The sequence below is a fragment of the Peromyscus californicus genome, unplaced genomic scaffold (genome assembly GCF_007827085.1).
Source record: "Peromyscus californicus insignis strain IS unplaced genomic scaffold, ASM782708v3 Scaffold_5__1_contigs__length_169319896, whole genome shotgun sequence".
In the NCBI taxonomy this organism is placed as follows: domain Eukaryota; kingdom Metazoa; phylum Chordata; class Mammalia; order Rodentia; family Cricetidae; genus Peromyscus; species Peromyscus californicus.
In genome coordinates, this window is record NW_026294573.1 from 85,823,589 (window position 1) to 85,846,702 (window position 23,114).

The 23,114-nt window shown below is 42.4% G+C and overlaps 1 protein-coding gene across 5 annotated transcripts in view; it reads left to right on the forward strand.

Moving 5' to 3' along the window:
• Nucleotides 1-23,114, forward strand: part of Tnc (tenascin C) — a 90,635-nt gene that overhangs the window by 42,931 nt on the left and 24,590 nt on the right. For 2 of the 5 annotated variants that reach the window (XM_052716788.1, XM_052716787.1), the window contains 7 exons: nt 4,417-4,689; nt 5,214-5,486; nt 9,542-9,814; nt 12,024-12,296; nt 16,212-16,487; nt 20,516-20,788; nt 22,319-22,591. The exons of 1 other annotated variant lie outside the window; for it this stretch is intronic. In XM_052716788.1, the coding sequence (XP_052572748.1) occupies nt 4,417-4,689; nt 5,214-5,486; nt 9,542-9,814; nt 12,024-12,296; nt 16,212-16,487; nt 20,516-20,788; nt 22,319-22,591 (1,914 nt within the window). The remainder of the gene's footprint in view (nt 1-4,416; nt 4,690-5,213; nt 5,487-9,541; nt 9,815-12,023; nt 12,297-16,211; nt 16,488-20,515; nt 20,789-22,318; nt 22,592-23,114) is intronic. 2 more of the 5 variants (XM_052716789.1, XM_052716790.1) reach the window with 2 other exon arrangements.

Here is a 23,114-nt window from a genome sequence, read left to right on the forward strand (position 1 = left end):
TGCCTCCACCACCAAGCCTTAGAACCCTTTGTTATATTCCTCTCCCAGTTTTCCATATAGCGTTCTCTCTAGTCTCATCGACTTCAAGTGTTCCTCGAAACAAAGGCATCCTCTGAACACTCTGTGAAAGTACTCATCCTGACCCATCCCTGCGGCTGCTCCAAGGTTCCTTGGGCACTTAATGACTTGAGAGTGGGCAGTAACCACCTCATTGCCTCTGACCTCCTCCCACCCATGGCCAGAATGTAGGGACAGTCTCCTTTGTCTGCTGCTGTCTGCAGTGCCTGGAACACATCCAAAGCCAGAGTGAGTGTCACAAACATCTGCAGAGATTCAGCTGCCCTGGGGCCAGCATCACCACATTTTGTTTTCTCCTTTTAGTCCTTCTCTGCTTTAGCAGCTGATTAACACCCTTCAGGACAAAGGGGCAGGGTAGTCATTCCCTAGGAATTCCTTAAGTCTGTTTAATATGGCTGTTACAAAGACAGAGGATGAAAGGAGGAAGGGAGAGGAGAGAGAGATAAAGAGAAGATAAAGGAAGTGGGGTAAGGAGAAAGACATGCTCCCTTTCAGCATATAAGAAAATCAGTGTATGCTAGCCATATTCTCTTCTCCCTCTCCCTCCTCCAGCTCCCCCGTCTTCTCATCCCTTCTCTTAGTTTTTCCTCTCTTCTTTCTTCTTTTGCATTCTCATGAACTAAATGCAACCTAAAACCAAGGCTATGAATTCATTGTGATCAGGAAGAGACATAAGGAAGGACAATAGGCAGGAGCCAAGGGCCATGAAGCTTATTTCCACAACAACCTAAGACCACTAGTGACACCCCAGTGACTCACATGAATTTGGGGGACAGAAAACTGAAATTTTTGTCCTAACCACAGCTTCAAGTATTAGAGAACATTTTGCTCTTATTTACCATTTTGACTTTCTATGGATCAAACTAAAGTTTACTCAAATATTTACCCTATCAATGCTCATTTTTTAATATACTGATTGCCTGCAGAGTCAGACAGAATAGGGGCACATTCAGGATAGAAGGACACTAGAAACAGTGCGCTACAGTTAGAAAGATGTACCCCAAACTCAAGGGATGTCATTCTACTGTGGCAGAGGCAGGGGGGAGGGTAGAGGCAGATCCCCATCACCCACCTGCCAAAGGGGACAAAGAGTCAGGGGAATCTCAGAAGAGTTGTTACTGGGCTGAGTCCTCACAGAGCAAAAGGAAGGATGTATGGGGAGGGTGCAGTCTCATTTCCAAAAGGTAGAACAGCATCTGCGAGGCTCAGAGTCATGAGATGCTATATAGTCATGAAATAAGCTTGGCCAGGCTGTGTGCCCAAGTAGAAGAACATGAGGCTTAAGGCCTCATGGGGACAGCTGCAAAGTATGGACGTTCAGGGGCTTTAGCTCCATTCTTGGTAATTACTGAGAATTACCAGAAAGCTTCAGGACAGTCAAGACTTTCTATTTCAAGTATGTTATCTCTAGAAAACGAGCATGGATCCATTTGCAGCCTTTCTGTGATCTTCAGACTTGCATTTAACGTTCCCCTTGCTATGAAAGGATCACTCTCTCACAAATACAAAGAGCAAGCAGGCTGCCAACCAGTGGTGACCACCATCTATACGATGGTGGGAATCTGAAGGGCTGAAGACATGGCCAGAAATTCCTCACTGCAGCTGCTCAGCCCACTATGAGCACAGATGACACAAGATTTGGAAATTCTGGTTTTCTAGCCCCACTGACATTGCTCAGAGGGTAGATTCCAAAGCACAGCTGTGAGAGAATAACAACAGCCTTTTCATCGTGGGATGCCAGGAAGGCTGGGGTGCAAGCAGGCAATGGGAACCCTTGGCTGAGGCTGCAGTGAGCCCATAAATACATCATTCATGTTGGAAATGAAGAGTCAGCACTTACATACAGCTTTCCGGTCCCCACTTCAACTATCCTGCTGCATCCTTATTCAGAGCATCCCACACACGTCTCCCACAACTGTCATTCATCTAAGTTTATTAGTGGAAGTCTCACTCTTTACTTATCTGAGCCTGTGTTTGGTAGCCAGGTCAGGGGTAGTCTGCCAACAGCATCCATTGTAGATGTGACCACACACCACGCACAGGCAGCAAGTCCTAGATCTTTCTTGATATACCTATGGAAGAGAAAAGGGAAAGGTGGAGGAATCGATAGCCAAACTGGATGGAAGCTGAGCACCACAACTACTGCTGCTGACAGAAGTAAAGCACAGTGTGAGGGTCACTAAGTTGGAGCATCAGTGACGCAGACAAAACCTGAAGTCCAAAGATGAAAGCAGTCTCAGCAGGAAGAGCCACGCTCTAATGTGCGGCTGGCTCCTCCTCTCTTTGTATCTGTGGGCGCTCTAACAGCTTCACCTGTGGTGATCCCGAATCTGCTCCTCCTCCTCCTCCTCCTCCCCCTCCTCCTCCTCCTCCCCCCTCCTCCTCCACATCAAGCAATTCTTCCTATACTGCACACAGCCTCACATCCAAAATCCTTCACATAGGAAACAATATGATTTATGTCATGATGAGAGACAAGCTTAAGACAAACACCTGGCGAGGAAAGGTTGTGACTTCGTCCACAACAAGGTGTCAATTCACAATGCCAGCTAAGTTTCTGATTAGTGCTTTTGGGCAGGAGGAGGAGGAAAAAAAGGAGGAAAATGAGCTAAGCAGAGTGTGGGAGGCAGAAGCAGCTAGCTTGTATTTTTGTGTTTTGTTTTGCTTAGCTTAGGTATCAGCTTGCCTTACATGTCTTTTCACATAAGGACTTTTAGAATACTTGAGAAAGGCAGACTGAGAGTTGAGCTGGCTTAAGTCCCAACATCAAGGATTTAACCATGTTTGGAGGCCCTGATTCTGGCCTCACAAGGGCACACAGGTTTAAGCGTAATTGACCCTCTTCATTTCTCCCAAATCTATACATATCACCTTGAGTTTGAGATCTCCCTCATAGGGAGCATGTGTGGGTGGCTAAGAACTTGGACATGTGCTCCAAGACGTGAATTTGGGTTAAAAGAATACATAGATTGTAGTTCAATATTAGGTGTTATAAGTAAATGTTTTCTATAAAAGGACAGATGATACTCTAAACTTTGGTGGCCAGGCAGTCTCTGTGACAGTTACTCGGTCATGGTATCTTAACACAAAAGCACCCATCAGCCATGTAGAAGTGGAAATGTGTAGCTATGTTCCATTAAAGCTCCATTTCTAGCACAAAAAAATTGAATTTCATTTGACTTCTACACATTGTGAAATATTCTTTGGAGTTTTTTTTTAACCAATGATTTCCAAATGTAAAAGTTGGTATCAGCCTACTAACTCTCAAATTAGGCATCAAGCCAAATGTACCCCACTAGTTTGTCCTAGTTCATGTACCCATGTTCCATAGGTAAAAACACATTTAAAAAAAAAATTTGGAAGCATTGTACCATTAGTAATATGAGATGACTGGAAAAACTGAATTAAATAGATTCTAGAGACACAATGGGTATTTCCTACTGACTGAATGACCTCTGTAAGTTTGCAGGCTAGCTTTTCTAAGTTAAAAGGCTGTTTTCATAGCCATGTAGGGTTCATTTGAAATCAGCAGCCATGTAAACAGGAAAAATGACTTGTTTTTTCAAAGGAGAAAAGGCAGTTCCTACTCTCCCAACTTCAGGATCTGTTTTCAGAGAGATCTTTGTCTTCAGATCACACACAGTCCACTTAAACTCAGCACAGGCAAATGACCCCTTAAGGCAGATTCAAACAAGGGAGACTGCCACATTTCTGTGTTCTGGAGACAAAGATGATATATCCAATTATAACAAAGCCTAATAAATTGCTTCTCCCAGGTCTCAGTCAATAAGGAATGACATTTCAAAAGCTTGCCAGCTGTCTTGGTTCAGTCTAAGCAGTAATATTAACTTATCTCTTCTCTTCACTGGAGTGGTTTGTAAAAATTGATCTGAACTCCAGAAACTGAAAGGTCCAAACTAAACTGCATCAGACCTTTCAGGAGAGGTAGAGGCAGCACAAAGAGAAGCCTAAGCAGATCTAAGGGTGCAAAGTGCAGAGTGCTGGACAACAACCCAAGCCCAGCTGAGCTAACTCATTGTAATGAAAACTACTTTGCCAACTGAAAACTGAAGTGTGGAGTCTAACACCTGTCTAGAGTTTTCTAGAACACTTTTCAATAGGAAAATGTATTTCCAAGAGAAAACACAGGTATGTACAAAGGCAAAATCAGTACCATACTAACCTATTTATTGCATTTTATGAGGACAGCACTACCGGGGATTCAGTGACAGCGGCTTGGCGCAGACTCTACTGGCTTTGGCCAATGGATTTGTTGAGTTCTTAAAGGGCAAGCATTTGAGGAATAATATAATTGACCCTGTCTCTGTCATTGTTCAGAACAAGCGCCTTCCCTGGAAAATCTCACCGTGACTGAGGCTGGCTGGGATGGCCTCAGACTCAACTGGACTGCAGATGACCTGGCCTATGAGTACTTTGTCGTTCAGGTGCAGGAGGCCAACAAGGTGGAGGCTGCTCACAATTTCACAGTACGTGGCAACCTCCGGGCTGCGGACATCCCGGGTCTCAAGGCTGCCACTCCTTATAGAGTTTCCATCTATGGGGTAGCCCGAGGCTCTCGAACACCAGTGCTCTCTGCTGAGGCCTCCACAGGTACTTTCTACCGTCATACCTAAAGCTTCTGATTTTCCCGACAGGAAACTGACCAAAGATAATCGCATGCCATGAATTTTGGAATGGCTGTGTCCACCACAAGCTATAGTGCCATAGGGCCTGAAGCTGGATAGCCAGGCCATCAAGTAACACAGTTCCAAGGCCATCTTAACATTTCACATAAGTAACGCATTGCTGTTGTGTGGAGTCCATCATCTGGGACAGTCCACATAAACCAGTCATGGTGACTCTACATTAGGGCTGACTAAGGGCTGCAGCCAAAAGGAAATTAGCCACAGAATTGATTCCTGAATTCCCTGAAATTTGGGGCAATTCCTCCGTAATCTAAGAAAACAAATACTCCCCTACACCCTTCTTCTGCTCTTTCTAAAGCTTCGAAACTTGCATGGCGCATGTTTGTCTTAAGAAAGTCGTGTTTTCAGGGGAGATGAAGCCTGTTTGGGATGTTCAGGACTCCGTGGATCTCACAATGCAGTTTAAACCCCTTCTCTGTCCTTCTCTAGGGAAAACTCCCGATTTGGGAGAAGTCTCTGTCGCTGAGGTGGGCTGGGATGCCCTCAAGCTCAACTGGACTGCTCCAGAAGGGGCCTATCAGAACTTTTTCATTCAGGTGCTAGAGGCTGACACGACTCAGCCTGTGCAGAACTTCACAGTCCCTGGAGGACTGAGGTCAGTGGACCTGCCTGGGCTCAAGGCAGCCACTCACTATCGCGTCACCATCCGAGGGGTCACTCAGGACTCCAGCACGGCCCCTCTCTCTATTGAAGCCTTGACAGGTACTCCAGACTCACTCACTCCTTTTCTCCCACTCTTGTCTCTGCCCCAGAGGAATCGAGACTGTAAACAGGGCCTGAACCCTTCCATGCTGGGGATGTACCAGTGAATCACTCTTGCTTTTTTTTCCAAATGTCTTATCCATTGATTTGGCCAGCTCCTGCACTAACCCTAGTAGCTAGTTCCATGGAAAATTCCACCTAATTTTCTTGTTCAAAAAAAAAAAATAGGGAGGTAACTTCTCTTGCAAAGTAAGTTTTAATTATAACAGCTAAGAAGCTGGAAAGCATAATTTGTAAGTGAAAATAAAATCGATCTGAGCTCATTTTAAGACTACTCAAGAGCTTCCCATAGCCCTATTTGTGTGTCAAGAATGGAAGTTTTGAGCAATTCCAAAAACTACCTTTCATTCCCAAAGGCTGAAAGAAAATGTGGCTTTATTGCCAACACCAGGAGTATGCTCAGTACTGAAGTAAATAACACATCTGTAGTCAACACCAACCAGACAGCTCATCCCAGCTTCAGCCAAACCCTTCCCGCCTGAACCCCAGAATGCAGTTCCCTTTTTAGTAATTCCATCCCTCTGTGTCCTCGCACAGAGGAATTTCCAGGTCTGGGAAACCTCACAGTGACAGGCTTAGCTGGGGTGCTCTCAGCCTGGACTGGACCATACCAGACAGGACTTATGACGAGTTAGTTATCACTTGGGTCCATGAAACTGGCCAGGTAAAAGGAACTCACCACCTCACTGTTCCTGGTAGCCTATACTCCACAGAAATCCAAGGCCTCAGGGTTGGTATTCCCTTCACAGTCACCCTGCATGGTAAAATCAGGGACCTCCACACTAAACCACTTGTTATAGAGGTCATCACAGGGACATGACCCTTCTGGACCAGAGATGTGATACATGACAATTGGAAGTCTTACCTGAATATGATTGCAGATGACATGAATCTGTGACTTAGCAGGTCTGGGCTAAACTTCCATATTACAGGTTGAATATTATTTCTGGATGTATTGCTTTGGTATCCCTGGACCTTCTTTTCTCATCTTTAAATCAAAAATAATATCCCTGCTTTAGACTCCTACTATGAGAAATAGGTAAACTAAGAAATGAAAGCTCTTGACAAAGTGTCCATCATGTAGCTAGTGTTGAACTGTGAACAACTAAGACCATAGTCGTGTTATTCAGGGTCCTCCAGAGGAACCAAACTTATAGAATGAATGAATGAATGAATATATATATATATATATATATATATATATATATATATATGGAATTTATTAGAATGGCTTACAAGCTATAATCCAACAGTGGCTGCCTAGCAACAGAAGGTCCAAGAATCCAGTAGTGGTTCAGTCCACGAGGCTGAATGTCTCAGCTGGCCTTTAGTATACACTAGAATCCTGAAATAGTCAGCTCTAATGCCAGTGATGGAATGAACTTGCCAGTGAGAGTGAGAGCAAGCAGGCAGAGAGGGTGTATCCTTCCCCTGTGTGCTTTAAACAGGCTTCCAGCAGAAGGAGTGGCCCAGACGAAAGCTGGATCCTCCCACCTCAAAAGATCATGATTAAAAGAGACTTCCAACTTCAAATAATTTAATTAAGAAAAAAACCTCACAGGTGTGCCCAGCTGCTTGGGTTTTACATAATTCCAGATGTATGAAGTTGACAAGCAAGAATAGCCTCCACAGTTGTAAAGCCAACCATAATAAGGAATAGCACAGGCAGCAGGTTTCTGACACAGAGGAACAGAACTTTCTAAAGAAGTCTTTTCATTACTGCCCTCAGAGACATTAAGTAATACCCAGTTCCTAGTCAGATCTCTTCAGATCTGGGAAATGATCTAGCCATCTTGGGCAGAAATTATCCAAGACTCTCTATATAAAAGACCCTTGGGATAAGAACATTTCCTAGAAGCGACAGTGCATTAAGTTCAATGTTGTTCATTTAAACTGAAGAAAAAAAGCAATTCATCTCAATTTGTCCCTTGAAAATATGCTGTTCCATCTATCACAGAAAGCTGTGTGCTATTCATAAAGGGTCCAAGTGGGCTGCAATAGATGGTCAAATGTGTGGTGATAAAGCTTTAATACTGGCCCTTCTCCATGTGCTTAGTATTTTAACAATGCCACCAAATCACCTAATTCAAACCATCAGTTTTCATGCATACATACACACACACACACACACACACACACACACACACACACACACACACACACACACACACACACACATTTATATATATATATATATATATATATATATATATATATATATATATATATAAAGTAAATTTGGCCATTGCTGTGAAGTACACACATGCCAAATATAAGGAAGATGATAGCAATCATTTACCTAAGTTGGCCAGGTTATCATTTTGCCTTTGTGTTGAGATAAAATACAGGGCCTCTGAGGTGTATGATCTGGGTTAGAGATGCTCATGACTGGCATTTATAGTCTGCAAGCCTTGGTCTGAAGCTGCACAGCTCTTTTAGTAAGCGGAATTTCCCAGTGAAGTCTTCCATGCATCAGATAAACAGTTCTAAGTGAGTGTACCTGTGTCCCCAGTCCCTCCAGAAAAGCCCCAGCTCTGTGTGGGACACCTACCTTGAAGGATCCTGGGACACTTCAGAACAAGAGTTATCCACTTAAAAAAAAAAAAAAAAGAAGTTAGACCTCTGCAGATAAAGTCCTCCCCAACTTCTAACTCACGGCTACTTCCATTTTAAGAAGGTGAAGAGATAAGCATGCACTTCAGTTTGTAAAGGGCTTGCCTCTCAAGCATGAGGACCAGAGTTCAACCCTCAGTACCTGCATAATGGTACAGAGGTGTATATAGCTATAATCCCAGATGAGGGAATGGACACAAGGTCTTTGATGTTTGCTGGAGAACAAGTCTAGCTGAACTGGTGTACTCCAGATTCAGTTGAGACCCTGTCAAAAGCTAAGGTGGGGAGTGATTGAGGAAGACACCTGATGCCAACTCTGGCCTCCTGCACATTTGTACACAAAACTGCATGCAAATAAACACACTCCTCCCTCCCTCTCTCTCAGAATGAGAGCCTGAGACTGTACCGAATACAAAATAAGGAATTTTTCCTTACCCCAAATTCATACTTTCTTAATCAGCAGTAATGACCACATTAAAGATCCTTCCTACATAGTAAAACAAAACTAATAGTGGGCCCTGCTTTGCACCATTTACTAGGCAACACAGAATTACTTTTAACTAAAAGTAGGCATGCTCATCTCACCCAGTCTTGCTTTTGTGACACATGCATCATGCCAAAGGTTGAGAATGTGGGAGAGTGAGAGCCAAGCCAAGAAAAGCTCCAAGGTAAACCAGAAGGTTTGTCAGAACCTGAGACAGTGCATGTTTCAGAAGCCCAGGTGCAGTGCAGGTAACCAGTCATAAGATGGTCTTTAACCTCAAGTAATAAAACGAGGGAAGTCAGCCTCTCCCATGTGACTGCCATGTCCCAAAACACATCCTCAGGCTCAATTTTTGATGTTGCCATTTACCAGACACTTGCTATGCTTGATGTATGATATGAAGATGTTGATAAATATCAAGTCATCATCATAGAACCTAATGATGTGATACTGTCAGTTCTATTTAAATCTGAAGGCTCAGAGAGAAAACAAGATGCCCAAGACGACACAACTTGATAATACCTGTGTCAGAATTCTAACCCAGGTCTACGGACCTCCCAATCCTGCGTTTTTAACTACTACTTCCTCATCCCCTCCCCAACCCCATCTTGTCCCTGTTTCCTTTAGCCATTGGCTGTGCATTCCTGGAGACTTCCATGTTTCTGCCTTTCATGGAGGCATAATGCAAATTTTCCTTTTCTGACTATTTTCAATGCTTCAACAAAACTATAACCAGAATAGCAAAATCTGAATACAAAGATACCCAGAGATTAGGAGTTACCAAAACTGAAACAAAGCATTCTTTCTCTCCCCCTTTTGCTTTCCTGGAGTTGGGTTGGGGTGTTTGGCTTTCTTGCTCCGTTTGCAGCACTGACAGAAACCTCTCTGCCTTCTCCAGAGGAGCTCCCTCATCTGGGAAGCTTATCCGTGACTGAGGTCAGCTGGAATGGCCTCACACTCAACTGGACAGCAGGTGACCTGGCCTATGAGTACTTTGTCATTCAGGTGCAGGAGGCCAACAATGTGGAGGCTGCTCAGAATCTCACAGTGCCCGGTAGCCTCAGGGCTGTGGACATCCCAGGACTCAAGGCTGCCACTCCTTATAGAGTTTCCATCTATGGGGTGATCCAGGGTTATAGAACACCGATGCTCTCTGCTGATGCCTCCACAGGTATTTTCTCCCATGCCCATGCTCAGTCCTCATGGTTCCTTGCTCTCTATTTCTCTCTCTCTAAGTCTCTAGAGTCTAAGAGGTGGCAACAGAATTAGCTTTTCTCCATGGCTGAATCCGTTTCATGCATGATGCTTGCTCAGAGCCCTCTCTGTGAGCTGTTCCTTCATCCAAATGCTTTGGCCACAGCAGTGATGAGGCATGTAAGATACTGCTCCTTCTGGCCTCCAGCATCCTCTCTCATGATTTACCTGGACAGTCCTCCAATGACATCTCTGCATGAAGGCCTTTAGGGAACCAGCCTGTTGGTTTTAACTCCCATCTCTAAGCCTGACAAAGAAAAAGCCCATCCTCCCACATGTGAATTTTGACAGAAATCATACCATTTATTTTAGAGACTCTTTTGTTGTTTGAAAATGATGCTGCACTATTTCAAAATCCCTCCTGGAGATTGGTCCTACAGTACTTACACTTAACCAATGATTCTTTTAAAGTAAGTGAGCAGAACAAGAGAACTGAATTACCCTCCTGTAGGCACCTGTCTCAGATGCAGAGTCGTTGTTAAAACACCAAATTACTAAGTAGCTGACCAACAAGAACAAAAATCCTACAATGATGGCTGGAGGATATACCAAAGAGAACTTTTTTTAGCAGCAGAGCACTCAGTAGCCCTAGGAGAAAGGAGTATCCCAGGCTACAAATGTAACAGTGCTGATATCCCCTTTTTGCTCTGTGAACCAAGGGTTGTTCCCTGAAACACTGGTCCTCGAGTGGCAAGTTCTCAATCCCAATACTAGTGGTGCATGCTGGTTTGCTCATCACACTATTCCAGTTATAAAGCATTCAATGGTCCCTGGAAGTCTGCCCAAGTGAACAGCCTTCCCTAACCCTGTTTTCCACAGCTCGTCTTACGGTATGCCCTGATGAGTTGTTTTCCATGAGACTGCCTCCCCTTTTTATATAGTCACTGTGACTAAACTCTCACAGCAAAATTTTACATCTTTGTTGACTCAAAAGGACAGCTCTGCGATTTTGCCTCACTCATTGGAGCACTATCACTGATACATACCCAAAACACGGGCAACCGCTATGTGGACAGTGACCTCAGAATGCCCGGAGATTGCAGTTGAGGCTTTCCTGAATGTTCCTCTGGGTTCTTTCTGACATCCACAAACTACTCCTTCCCAGAAGGCAGAGCAATCACCCACCACTTCTGATCTTTCCTGCAGATCTTGTGGTTTGGATGGCATCTGTATTCTGTTTTATGGTAGCAGCATTCTTGTCTCTGATGAGTTAGCCCGTGGAGGGGAAGGGCTGTAACTCATCTGTGTCTCTGAGATTAGGGGTCTTACTCCTTACTGCACAGGTACACAAACATCTCCCATGCACACCTTCTGCATGCTATATTGTTAACGCTCAGAAAAGCAAAAGCACGAGCGGGACATCTCTTAGGGGAAGTGTTATTTCTTGGCTAAAATGGGCTGTCTGAACTGCTTGGCTCAGCTGTCTTGGCTGGCAATGAAGGACTAGCCTTCTTGGCCCACATAGACACAAGGACGAGAGGACATGCTGTTTTAACAGATGATGAGAATGGCTGGCTGTCCCTTATCTAAAGTATGAAAAATTACCAAGAGTTACACTGCGAGGTGGGTGGGTCCTTTCAAGTGACAAAATCAGAAGCCTCCGGGTCCATGGCCCACCCAGGGAGGGCCATGGTGTCAGAATTACTTAGCACTCATTTAGATAGGTGGGCACTCTCTCAGAGCAAAGGATGGCTAAAGCAGGAATCCAAGTAATCTTGGTCTCTGGGTGCAGCTCAAGAGCCTAGAAGCTGTCAGACCTCTTATCTTTTGACTGATGGCCAATGACCCTGAGGCAGGGCTCTTGGAGGCAGGTCCTGCTAAGAAGAAGCCATTCCCACTGAGACAAGTCAGCCTGTCCTGAAGTGTCTTGCCAGGCCTGATCATGAGTTGCAAATGCAGAGCAGAAAAATCTAACGCCGTACCTTTCTTTGTTCATTTTTCTCTTAACAAAACCCTTTTCTCTTTCATTGGCACTGACTTTTACTGGTAGCATTGCTTTGTCTCGCTGTAACCCTGAGCTATGAGATCTTTCTCCGCAGGCATGGTTTTATTAACCACCTCCACTTCGAAATACAGTCAAACAACTAATCAATTTGTTTCTTCTCTCTTACCCTCTCATTTTTCAGCCAAAGAACCTGAAATTGGAAACTTAACTGTTTCTGACGTAACTCCCGAGAGCTTCAATCTCTCTTGGACAGCGACCGACGGGATCTTCGACATGTTTACTATTGAAATTATTGATTCCAATAGGTTGCTGCAGACGGCAGAACATAATATATCTGGTGCTGAACGAACTGCCCACATCTCAGGGCTTCCCCCTAGTACTGATTTCATTGTCTACCTCTCTGGAATTGCTCCCAGCATCCGGACCAAAACCATCAGTACCACAGCTACCACAGGTACATAAGCATTTGTTTCTGACACTCTATCTCTCCACAGTCTTTGTCAGCAGGATGAAGCTACTTCATTTCACTGGCCAATGGAGTACAAGCCATGGAATACTAGCTTTCCTAGGTTGCTGGGATGCACCATTGCCTAACAGAATTCTCTTCCAACAGCAACCTTAATGGCACTTTTACAGGAATCCATGTGTCTGATTTATCATAAGCAGATCATTATAAGTATCATATGACACTTTATCCAGGTTGCCATAAAGCATTTGAAGAAAGGAACTCTCCCCTTGGTAACTTCCAAGCCATCATGAGGATTGTCCTGGGCTTGCAAAGATGTCTCTTTCAGTCAAATTTACATTTTTTGTTATCCTAGTTTCTTTGCTTCCCTAGAGTCTTGAACAGCCTCAAACCCAATTATCCTAGGAATTTAAGGAAATTGTCAACACTGTCCTGTTTGTTTGTTTGTTTGTTTGTTTTCTTCAGTTGGGAAAATTAAAAGAAAAAGGAAAGGTAGTTAACTCATCAGATAAGCAGGAGGTAGCCACATCATCCACATCACCTCAACCTCAATGCCAGCTGTAGAGGAAAAAATGCCCCTGTCCAGAATGTTGAGAGACACATAACAAAAAGGAGATAATAGTCATATTCAGAAAAGGAGAAGTCCCAAAGGGAACAAACTGTTCTTGCTCTGGATATCTAGCACTGTGGCATGTGTTCTGTGCCAGATGATTTCTGTTGTGAAGCAAGAAGGAATCATCTGTGAATTTAAGGAGGAGAGGTTTGTCCACTCTAGCAGTGTTCTTAGCACATTTGAGGCAATGCCTTCTCTTTATAGTTAAATTGGTACACCCCACACTAGAAATATATATATACATTATATATATGTGGTGTGTGGGTGTGTGTAAAATGCAGCTTTTTCCTTATAGTTCACAAAAGAGAGTCTATGCTCTGGGGAACCCAAGAAAAGGATTGGTATTACAGCATCAAAATTATCTTCTACTTAGGTTGCCAATGGTTGACAGAGACCTCATTTGTATGCTATTTTAGACTGCAAACTATGATCAGGGTTGTAGAAAAAGGGAGCCAGGAATATTTGGTCCCCAGACCATTAATGTTAAAGTATAATAAAACAGAGGGGGCAAAAATCAGTCAACCATATGCACTTGGTTTGAATTGGTTTTCAACAAAGAACAATTCTTTATCTGAAAGGTAGAGTCTAAAACCTTATAGATTTAGTCTTCTGTATTTTAATTTTGACTATAATAGTGATTCAGATGGACATATTTTCATATATAATCTTCTTGCTTTCATAGACAACTTTCTCCCTAGCCACATCCCTACCTCAAATATGACCTTAGGAACTTGCCCTTAATAGCTTTCTTATAGAAGTTAGTTGATTTGACCGTACTCTGTCCTGTGTTACCCTGAAACTCTGCCATCCCTAGCCTCAAACAAGTCTTCTAATTACACCATTTACCTGCACAGGCCATTAGGTAGGCAGCATCCTCAGATCCTCAGTCCAGGCAGCCACAAGTACTTCCCATTGGGGGTTCTTCAGTCTCCATTGAGCCCCTTCTGAACAACATTTTAAAAATCAGCTACTGCCCATTTTTCATCCTCTTACTTCTACCAGATCCTTCTCAGTTTTATAAAACTATCTAACCAGAGCTTTGCAGCTTTAAAATAAATGTCACCCCAAATTAAGGAATTTCGGAGTCTAAATGCTCTTCCCTAAATAGCCACTCCCATCTGGAGTTGCTCTGTTTGTATTGAGTTAATGTGACTCATTTTCTTTCAATTCCTAAACCATCTTTTCCTCCACTCTTAAGTGATATCTCCTCATAGCACCCATTCTCATCTGCCCGTGGTCTTTCTAATCAGAGTCTCCTGTGTCTCACTCAAAGGAATGTCTGTGTGCTGTTTTGGGCCAAAGTGATCTACAGTCTTTTTCCATCTGCCAGGATTTTATATATCAGTGCCCTTAGAATGTTGAGAAAGAGACCCTAAATTGCAACCAAAACACCTCATGGGAAGACCCAGTCGTGGCCATCTTGTTCTTGAGATTTTCGTTTGTGTGGATTCGTGACAAATAGGCTGCTCTCTTTTGACATCTACTCTGTCAAGCATGCACTGTCACCCACTGTTGTCTGTTCCAAAGCACCAGAACTTTCTTCCCATCCATCAACTTGTCAGAATCACAGTGACTGTGGTGAACATACAGAGCATTAAATCTTTAAACATGCCTGTCTCTCTTGGAAGCAGACAGCATGTCAAGGAAGTCTTTGTAAGGGTTAGACAAGGTGGGAAAAAAATGTCCCTTGCTTGCATGGAATGTTGGACACACCCTAACTAGCATTCTCTTCCTGGGATTTGTCTTCTGTCTCACATTTCAGTGTGGTTGCATCCTCTGGGCATTGAATGAAGGTAACACTAACCTCAGGAACCAAGGCCCCTGTCTGCATGATGAATGCTCAGGCACTGACAATCTTCTTACAGTCCCACAAGAAGAGTCATAGGCTGCATCTTTAATTCAGGAGATTGCTTCTACAGCAAAAGATGGTGGAGAACTCAATTCCATCTGGAAGACTTCATCCTCTCTGTGGTTGAAAAACTTGCCAATGTGGTAGTGAAAACTCCAGCATTATCAACACCTCAAATTAAGAGGGAAGAATAGCCATGCCATTGCTATGGCTGTAAGCTGTTCCTGAGGCAGATGGGTTTGATCCTTAGAGACCTTAGAGTAGTTGTGCCATGCAGTTTTGCAGTTAAAATTCACTCAGAGGAGCCCATGCTTATCTCTGAATATCGGAGCTGAAGGGAAACAACTTTCAGGTTTGGAAAAATAGTCTGCCTCTTTCTAACCCTAAATCCTTTTACTAGCTCAGTCTTCTAGGACTACTGTTTCTCTTTAAAATGCAACCTGGTTTGGCTTACTTCACATTATTATTACTCAATAAATGACTAGGAGTCTGTTACCACATTCGTCTCAGTTGACACTAGCTGTGAAGGGCTATTATGCTAATACGCTCATTATTGACTGTTTAAGGGACAAGAGAAGTTTTACCTCAAAAGAGCCCCCTTTTTATAGTGGTTCCATTAAATAAATTCCCTAATCAAGGAACTCTAGCTTAACTTCAAGTTTCCTCCAGCTTTTACAGCTACCAGATGTTCATTAATGGAAATCATCTTCACTTTCGCAGCATTTGGGGTGAGATATGGGTTTTCCTAATATTCATACATTCCAATGCCCTTGATGAAATTCCACATAAGTATGGATGTTAGCCTTTAATTTGTGCATCCATACAGGTCAGATGAACACTAAGAAAATCCCAAGAAGTACTCTCTAAAGGATGCTCAGTAGGACAGCAGCTTCTTGAGGCACTGGGAGAGATTCCTAAGATAGGGGATTCATTGGTCACTAAGTCTATGCAATGCTGGGGTGAACTAGGTTGCACAGATTCATTTAAAGAACAAACTTATCAAAGCCTTTGAAGGGAAGCATGCTCTGGGAATCTTTATGGTAAAAGAAAATGGTTGCTGATTATGGTGGATGCTTCAGCCTGAGCTGTCTTTCCCTGGGACATCTTGTAAGGCCAGTGGACCTCAGAGATTTGGGAAAATATAGCCACATTACCTTTTATATGAGTCCTGTCTATACTTCTGATGACTGGTTAACTTCCATTCACAAATGACTGCCAAAGCTCTTTCACTTTATATGAGCATCTGCAGAAAAAGCAATAACTTCTTAGTCATATAGCCAATGCAAGCAAAGACACTGCCTAACGTTCTTTTTTTATTTTTTTTCTGCAAGTATTTGGATATATATATACATTAAAATTCTACAGCAAAATTCTGAAGAAATCTACTGCTTCCTTTAATAATACCTGTCTCTTTGTTTCTGCCCATGTTCCTTCCCTTCAGAGCCAGAATCACAGTTGAGCACGCTAATCCTTAGCAATATTACTCCTGACAGCTTCAACGTGTCATGGACCACACAAGCTGGGCTTTTTGCAAAGATTGTTATCAATGTGAGCGATGCTCATTCACTGCATGAGTCTCAGCAGCTCACAGTCCCGGGAGACGCACAGCAAGCTCACATCACGGGCTTGGTGGAGAACACTGCCTATGTTGTCAGTGTGACAGGGACCACCTGGGCTGGTGACCCCACCAGACCCCTCACTGCCTTTGTTGTTACAGGTATTCAAAGGTTCTCATTGTCTGTTTAGGAATCTGGGAAAAGGAGATAGGCATTCTAAAGGAAAATCCAATCCCAAACATAGTCTTGACTCCATATGTAAATGTCTTTATTTTTATTTTTAATCTACATGTTTTATATATATATATATATATATATATATATATATAACAAGTTAATTAATATATATGGTGCATAGTGATATTTAACATATGTATATATTGTAGAATCACTAAAGCAAATCAAATAATGTATCAATCATGCCATCTACCTTTTGTGATGAGGATATTTAAAATCCAAACTTCTAACAATTTTGGAACATCCAAGTTGTTATTATTAACTGAGGCCACTATTCTATGCAATAGCTCATCCAAGCTTATTCCTCTTGTCCAATTGAACTTTGTACCTTTTGACCAATGGCAATCAGTCAACCCCAGCCTTTGGTAACCACTATTCTCCTCTCTGCTTCCATCTGTTCAATTCATTTAGAGTCTTCAAAAAAGGGAGATCATGAAGTGATTTCTTTTCCTGTGTCTGACTTATCTCACTTAATGTGCTCCAGGTTTACCTGTGGAGTCAATAATGACAGAAGTCTCTTCTTTTATACACACACACACATATATATATTTGCTAACAATAGCAAAGACACCAAATGTAAATTTCTAACCCTGAAAAGTAATGCCACTCCTCAGAAGGAAAGGACTATCACGGCCCCTCACGGGAGCTCTTCACACTTGTATAGAGCTTCAGGAATCTTCATGCCCATTTTATAGGGTGTTTTATCCACAACACAGTGAGTCTGAATAAAGAGTGAAACCTATATTAGTGAAAATCTATAGCAGGAATTGTGCCCATAAATTATGGCAGGTAGGATGTAAAGTGCCTATCCTAGTATGCTTGAAGTCCTCCAAATACTATAGCTTGTCATTTAAAAAAGAAAAAAAAAATTCCAAGCCAAACAAAAAACTTACTCAAAACAGCCAAGCACAACAAACTGACAAGTTCAACCTAGGAAGGCAAGTCAATGCTCAACTTTCCCCACCTATCAAATCTGACCTGTGGCATCTCTTTGAATCACACAAAGGTATGACGCCTATTGTTTGTCCTGATCTTACCTAAGTCAATGGTAAAGCCTTCACATGGTTTCAGAAAAGCAAATTTCTAACTTGACAAACCTCCAAAAAAAAAAAATGCTTAGAAATTCCCTTCTACTGATGGTAACTCTAAGAAGACAGAAGTTGTCATCTGTCTTTACTAAGCCAGTCCCTCCCAGAGTCTAAATTACTATAAGTGAGAAATGTCAATAAGTACAGTTAAATATTTATGGTAGCTGAGATCAAGCCTGGTTGATTTCTAAAACTCTCTTACATCATCTTACCAACACAGTCTCAGCAAGTTGCAAATTTATTTGAACTCCAGTTTCTTTTTGTTAGGGAAGAGAGAGTCCACTGGTGCTCCTGTCCACCTATATTAAGAATCCAGCCGGGCGGTGGTGGCGCACGCCTTTAATCCCAGCACTTGGGAGGCAGATCCAGGTGGATCTCTGTGAGTTCGAGGCCAGCCTGGGCTACCAAGTGAGTTCCAGGAAAGGTGCAAAGCTACACAGAGAAACCCTGTCTCGAAAAACCAAAAAAAAAAAAGAAGAAGAAGAAGAAGAATCCAGCAAACACAGGTCAAATGTAACTACTTTGCATCCTCTGGATGTCCTATGGATACTATGTCCCTCCTGCTGCTTCCCAACAGTAAAGCCATCTTGTTCAAAGTAAACAACAAGGCTGGGGTGTAGCTCAGAGGTGAAGTCCTTTGCCCAGCATGAGTAAGGTCTTAAATTCTCTCCTCATTCCTGCACATAAATAACTAAAAGAACCAACAAGCCCAGATGAAACAATAGAAACATGCATTACAATTTCCTCTTAGTAGAACGTTGGGTGTGTTGCATAAGATTTTAAATGGTTATTTTATTTTTTCTATTCAATCATCAAATGTGAACGTAAGCCGTTTCTTAAGTACAGTGGAAAATGAGAGGAGAGTCTTCCTATCCTGAGCACACAGACCCATCAGGCCCTTACTTGTCACCTTCTGCAGGACCTCCCACAGAACAGAGAGAAGAGAGGGAGGCCAAAAGAGCCGCTCTCAGGAAGGAAGCGTAGATCCAGTTACAGCATTGTTTCTGCTAATCCATAATGTGAAAAGACTCTTCACTTTGAAAGAGGCATACCAAAAAAGAAAAAAAAATGAATAGTAAAGACTGGGGGTGTGGGGACAAGCATTTGACTGACTAATTAGCCTGAAAGTACCTGTTTTCACTGGAATTCACTGCTTTGATGGCATGGAGTTACAGAGGCCAGCTATAAAAGAAAGTCAGCACTTATCTAAACAAAAGCAACATTTGAGACCCTTGTTTTACAAACCAAGACTGTTTGAACAGTAAATATGATTTCATCTTTGCTTTGATAAAATTACAATTCTTGGGAAATCTTCTCATGAAAAAAAAAATCCCACAAAATAAACATCAACTGTTTCCAAATCACCACAGGAAGTCCAAGCCATAGCAAAATGTAAGTCTCTGCTTCTGGATGAAGGCATTCATTCGTTTATTCACTCAGATGCCAATTACTTCTTTTTTAAACATTTTCTTTATATCTCAGGGATTTGACCATGGGCATTAGTACAAGATTATTCATCACCTTGAAACTTCTCAATTAGTTGGAAAAAAAAGAAAGACAGGAAGGAAGGAAGGAAGGAAGGAAGGAAGGAAGGGAGGGAGGGAGGGAGGAGAGAGGGAGGAAAGAAGGAAGGAAGGAAGGAAGAAAGGAAGTTAGATTCAGCATTGCTGTGTGCCATTGTATTGGAGAGGATGTGTTGGGGCTTCTTCTCCAATCTTCTCTATGCCTCAAGATGTGCCAGCACTGGGGGTTTACTAATTTAGGCACTGGGTTGGGTTGTGGAAAGAATACTGAACTCAGAGTAAGAAGCCCATGTTGGATACCAGCTTACCCATGTACTAGATCTGGGACCTTGGAAAAGTCTTCCTTTTACCGTCAAAGTAATGAAGGTTAGCAGGCTGGTGGCAATGCCTCCCTTACAGTATCATTATGTTACACTGAATCAAGGATGTGCAGCCTCCTCAACTGGGAGTTATTTTCAGAAACTTGGCTGCCATAAGGTCACTCTTTGGGAAACCCAAAAGGTGTGTGAAAAGACCCCTTGGCAACTAGGAAAAAAGTATGTCTGGGACACAGATGTTTGGTGAATGGTGGGCAAGGCATGTTAACAAAACATGTTCTTGCTTTCTAACTTTACCCAGAAAAGTAAACAGCACAAGAATTGCCAAACCTTAGAATCTCTTCCTGGACCATAAATGTAAACTGCAAATTTGAACAAACAACAGCACAACAAATCTTACTGGTTGATCCCGTGATCCAAGCTTATAAAGCTGGGTCACTCACTAATTGGCCCAATTGACTGGATTGAAAGTATGAACCAGAGTAAGATATGAAAAATATCAAAAAAGAGAGTATGCTTGCAACAACAATAAAAAAATCTGATTTGCTTTAAAATCAGAAACAGCAAAAAATATATAAAGGTCCCAAAATGACACAAGGTGTCATATTTTTATAGTGAAAAGTGCATGGCCTGAGTGCAAGACCTTGCTCTATCACATGCTAGATTCAACCACTTAGAAAGTTTTTTTAACCTATGAATGGGAATGATACTTGCTGCATAATCTTGTTGAGAAAATCACCCTACATAACATCATCAGGTATCCAAGACATTATTACTAAATGTTTCTTTTCTGAGCGTCTAACTTATGGTATGATTGACTGGGAACCTATCACTGTTCTTGGAGTCATGAGCATTAACTTATGGAATGATTGACTGGGAATCTATCAGTGTTCTGGGAGTCATGAGCATTAACTTATGGGATGATTGACTAGGAATCAGTCTATCAGAATTCTTGGAGTCATGTGCTGCCCTAGCCAAATCAATGCTGCTAACCTGAGTCATTTTCACTCCTCCCTTCTTTCAGAGGCCTTGCCCCTTCTGGAAAATTTAACCATTTCCGACACTAATCCCTACGGGTTCACAGTTTCCTGGATGGCATCGGAGAATGCCTTTGACAGCTTTGTAGTAACGGTGGTGGATTCTGGGAAGCTGCTGGACCCCCAGGAATTCACACTTTCAGGAACCCAGAGGAAACTGGAGCTTAGAGGCCTCATAACTGGTATTGGCTATGAGGTCCTGGTCTCTGGCTTCGCCCAAGGGCTTCAAACCAAGCCCTTGAGGGCTGAGGCTGTTACAGGTATTTCAGTTCAAGAGAGCCATATTCTCCTCTCCCTAGTCCCTTTTTGTGTAGTCTGTTCACAGGACCACTGTGATATTAACACTTCGTCTGTATTCCCAATTTAATCCACAAATGTGGCTTGTTCTTTCATGTTTTCCTCATGCTTTCTCTTGTTTCAAATATCTAGTGAGTACTCATTCCTCCCATCCTAGAAAGGAGAAGGTCGAAATGTTTCCCTTCAATGTTCCAAGTCCTTTAGTCCATGTCTTGCCCGTAGCCCTCACATGCTGACCTTCCTTTGTGTCCATCCTGACTGGTCCCCAGCTATATTTCAGCCTTCTCAAAAGAAATATACCAATGAGTATATTTTGAAAAAATATTTTAAATCTTTGCTATCTCCGTCTCAACCTGTGATCTTAACCAACCTGCCTAGTTGTCTTATCATTGGAAACTAAATGAATTCATTAAATTGGTCTTTTATAAAAACTAATATCAAAGAGGTTCTTCAACACAGACTAAATCCATAATGTTCTCAAGACTAATACTTCCTACAGAAATATCACATTAACGATCTTAACAGTCAAAAATCTGTGTTTCCCAAAGTATTTCTAGAGAAAACAAGCTCTAGGGACTGTTCAAAGATCTCATTTGATGACATTTCATTTTCAGATGAGTTTGGAAGCAGGATCTTTGACCACACAGGCTTTTCAGAATATCTTACTGTGTATCTCACAGGAAGCAGTATTCCCCAAACTTGTCCGACAAGGGATGCTTTGTAAAGGAAGGGGATAAAACAGGAACAGTTTGTTTTGAACACGCTTTGGGAAACCCAGCTTCAGATTGATTTCGACATCGAGTTTTGTCTAGTTACCAAAATGAAACCCTGGGTAGAAAGTATGTTTAAATATATTTCATGAGGTTTCAAGCCTCCATCTACCATCTAAATACTTACCTGATGCCTAAACCAGCAAGAAAATAAAATGGGCAGAAAAGAAAGTGAAGAATGACAGCTTTCTTCTGTATAGCAGCTCCTGCGAACAAAGGCAAAAGACCAGAATATTCTAAGTCATTTTGCTCAGGTTTGAGGGAAATATGATCATCAGAATCATTATGGACAGTTCCACAGATCATTAAAGTTGGTTTATTTGTCTTTTCAAAAGAAAAGAGAAGGCGCTCACAGAGGATGGGCACTCAGCCACTGGAAGACAGAGAGCAAATGTAAACAAGTTATGGCTTTGAACTTGTTTAATAATGCCTGGGAGGGGCCAATGCTAAGTCCAGATGTGGATTTATGCAGTTACTTTTAGACAAAACTCACAGATGCAAGAGTATGCTTGGCTTGTATTGAATGTGTCGACTCCATGTTTTCCCTCTCCTCACCCTACTAGACTTATTAATATGGAATGATTTTCTTTCCTGATATCTCAGGACACTCTGTCTCTGAAACTGAGGCATCACTGCTTTCTGATATCCACCAGAAAGAAGATTGTATGGACTGCTGAGTAATGCTCTGTTTCCTCCTTCTCCCACCACCTTCTCTCCCTCTAGAAGCTGAACCGGAAGTTGACAACCTTCTAGTTTCAGATGCCACTCCAGGCGGTTTCCGTCTGTCCTGGACTGCTGATGAAGGGATTTTCGACAGTTTTGTTCTCAGGATCAGAGATACTAAAAAGCAATCTGAACCACAAGAAATAACCCTCCCTTCCCCCGAACGTACCAGGGACATAACAGGTCTCAGAGAGGCCACTGAGTATGAAATTGAACTCTATGGAATAAGCGGTGGAAGGCGATCCCAGCCAGTCAGTGCCATAGCAACAACAGGTACTGTAAACAAGCAGGTGCCATAGCAATGATGAGTACTATTAACAAACAGGAGAGGAGAGATGAAAGTCAAGAATCCCCTTCCTGTAGGGCTGTGTAATTACAAGAGCTCTTGATGCAGACAGGCTGGCATTTGGATCCTGGTTCCTTCAAGACTGAGTGGGCAAGTCTTTACACCAAAAAAGAGTTTGATGACAGTTACCTAGCAGGGTGGTAAGGATTCAGTGAATTAATTCATGTAAAACCCATGGCATGGGATCTGGCATGCAGCAAAGGCTCTGTGAAGGAAAGCTAGTCATGGTATCTCTCATATATCATTATCTTGGCAACTATAGGACACTTTAAATTCCAAAAACTCTTCCTTATTTTTCACTGTACATATCCAAGAACACAATCCTTTGTTCTTTGGTCAAATGTCCCAGTTGCACTAGGTGAGGGACAATGGAGACATGGTACCCAGATCTGCAAGGATTAATGTTTATGAGATGTCCTACGTGAACCATCAATACCATGGTTAGCAAAC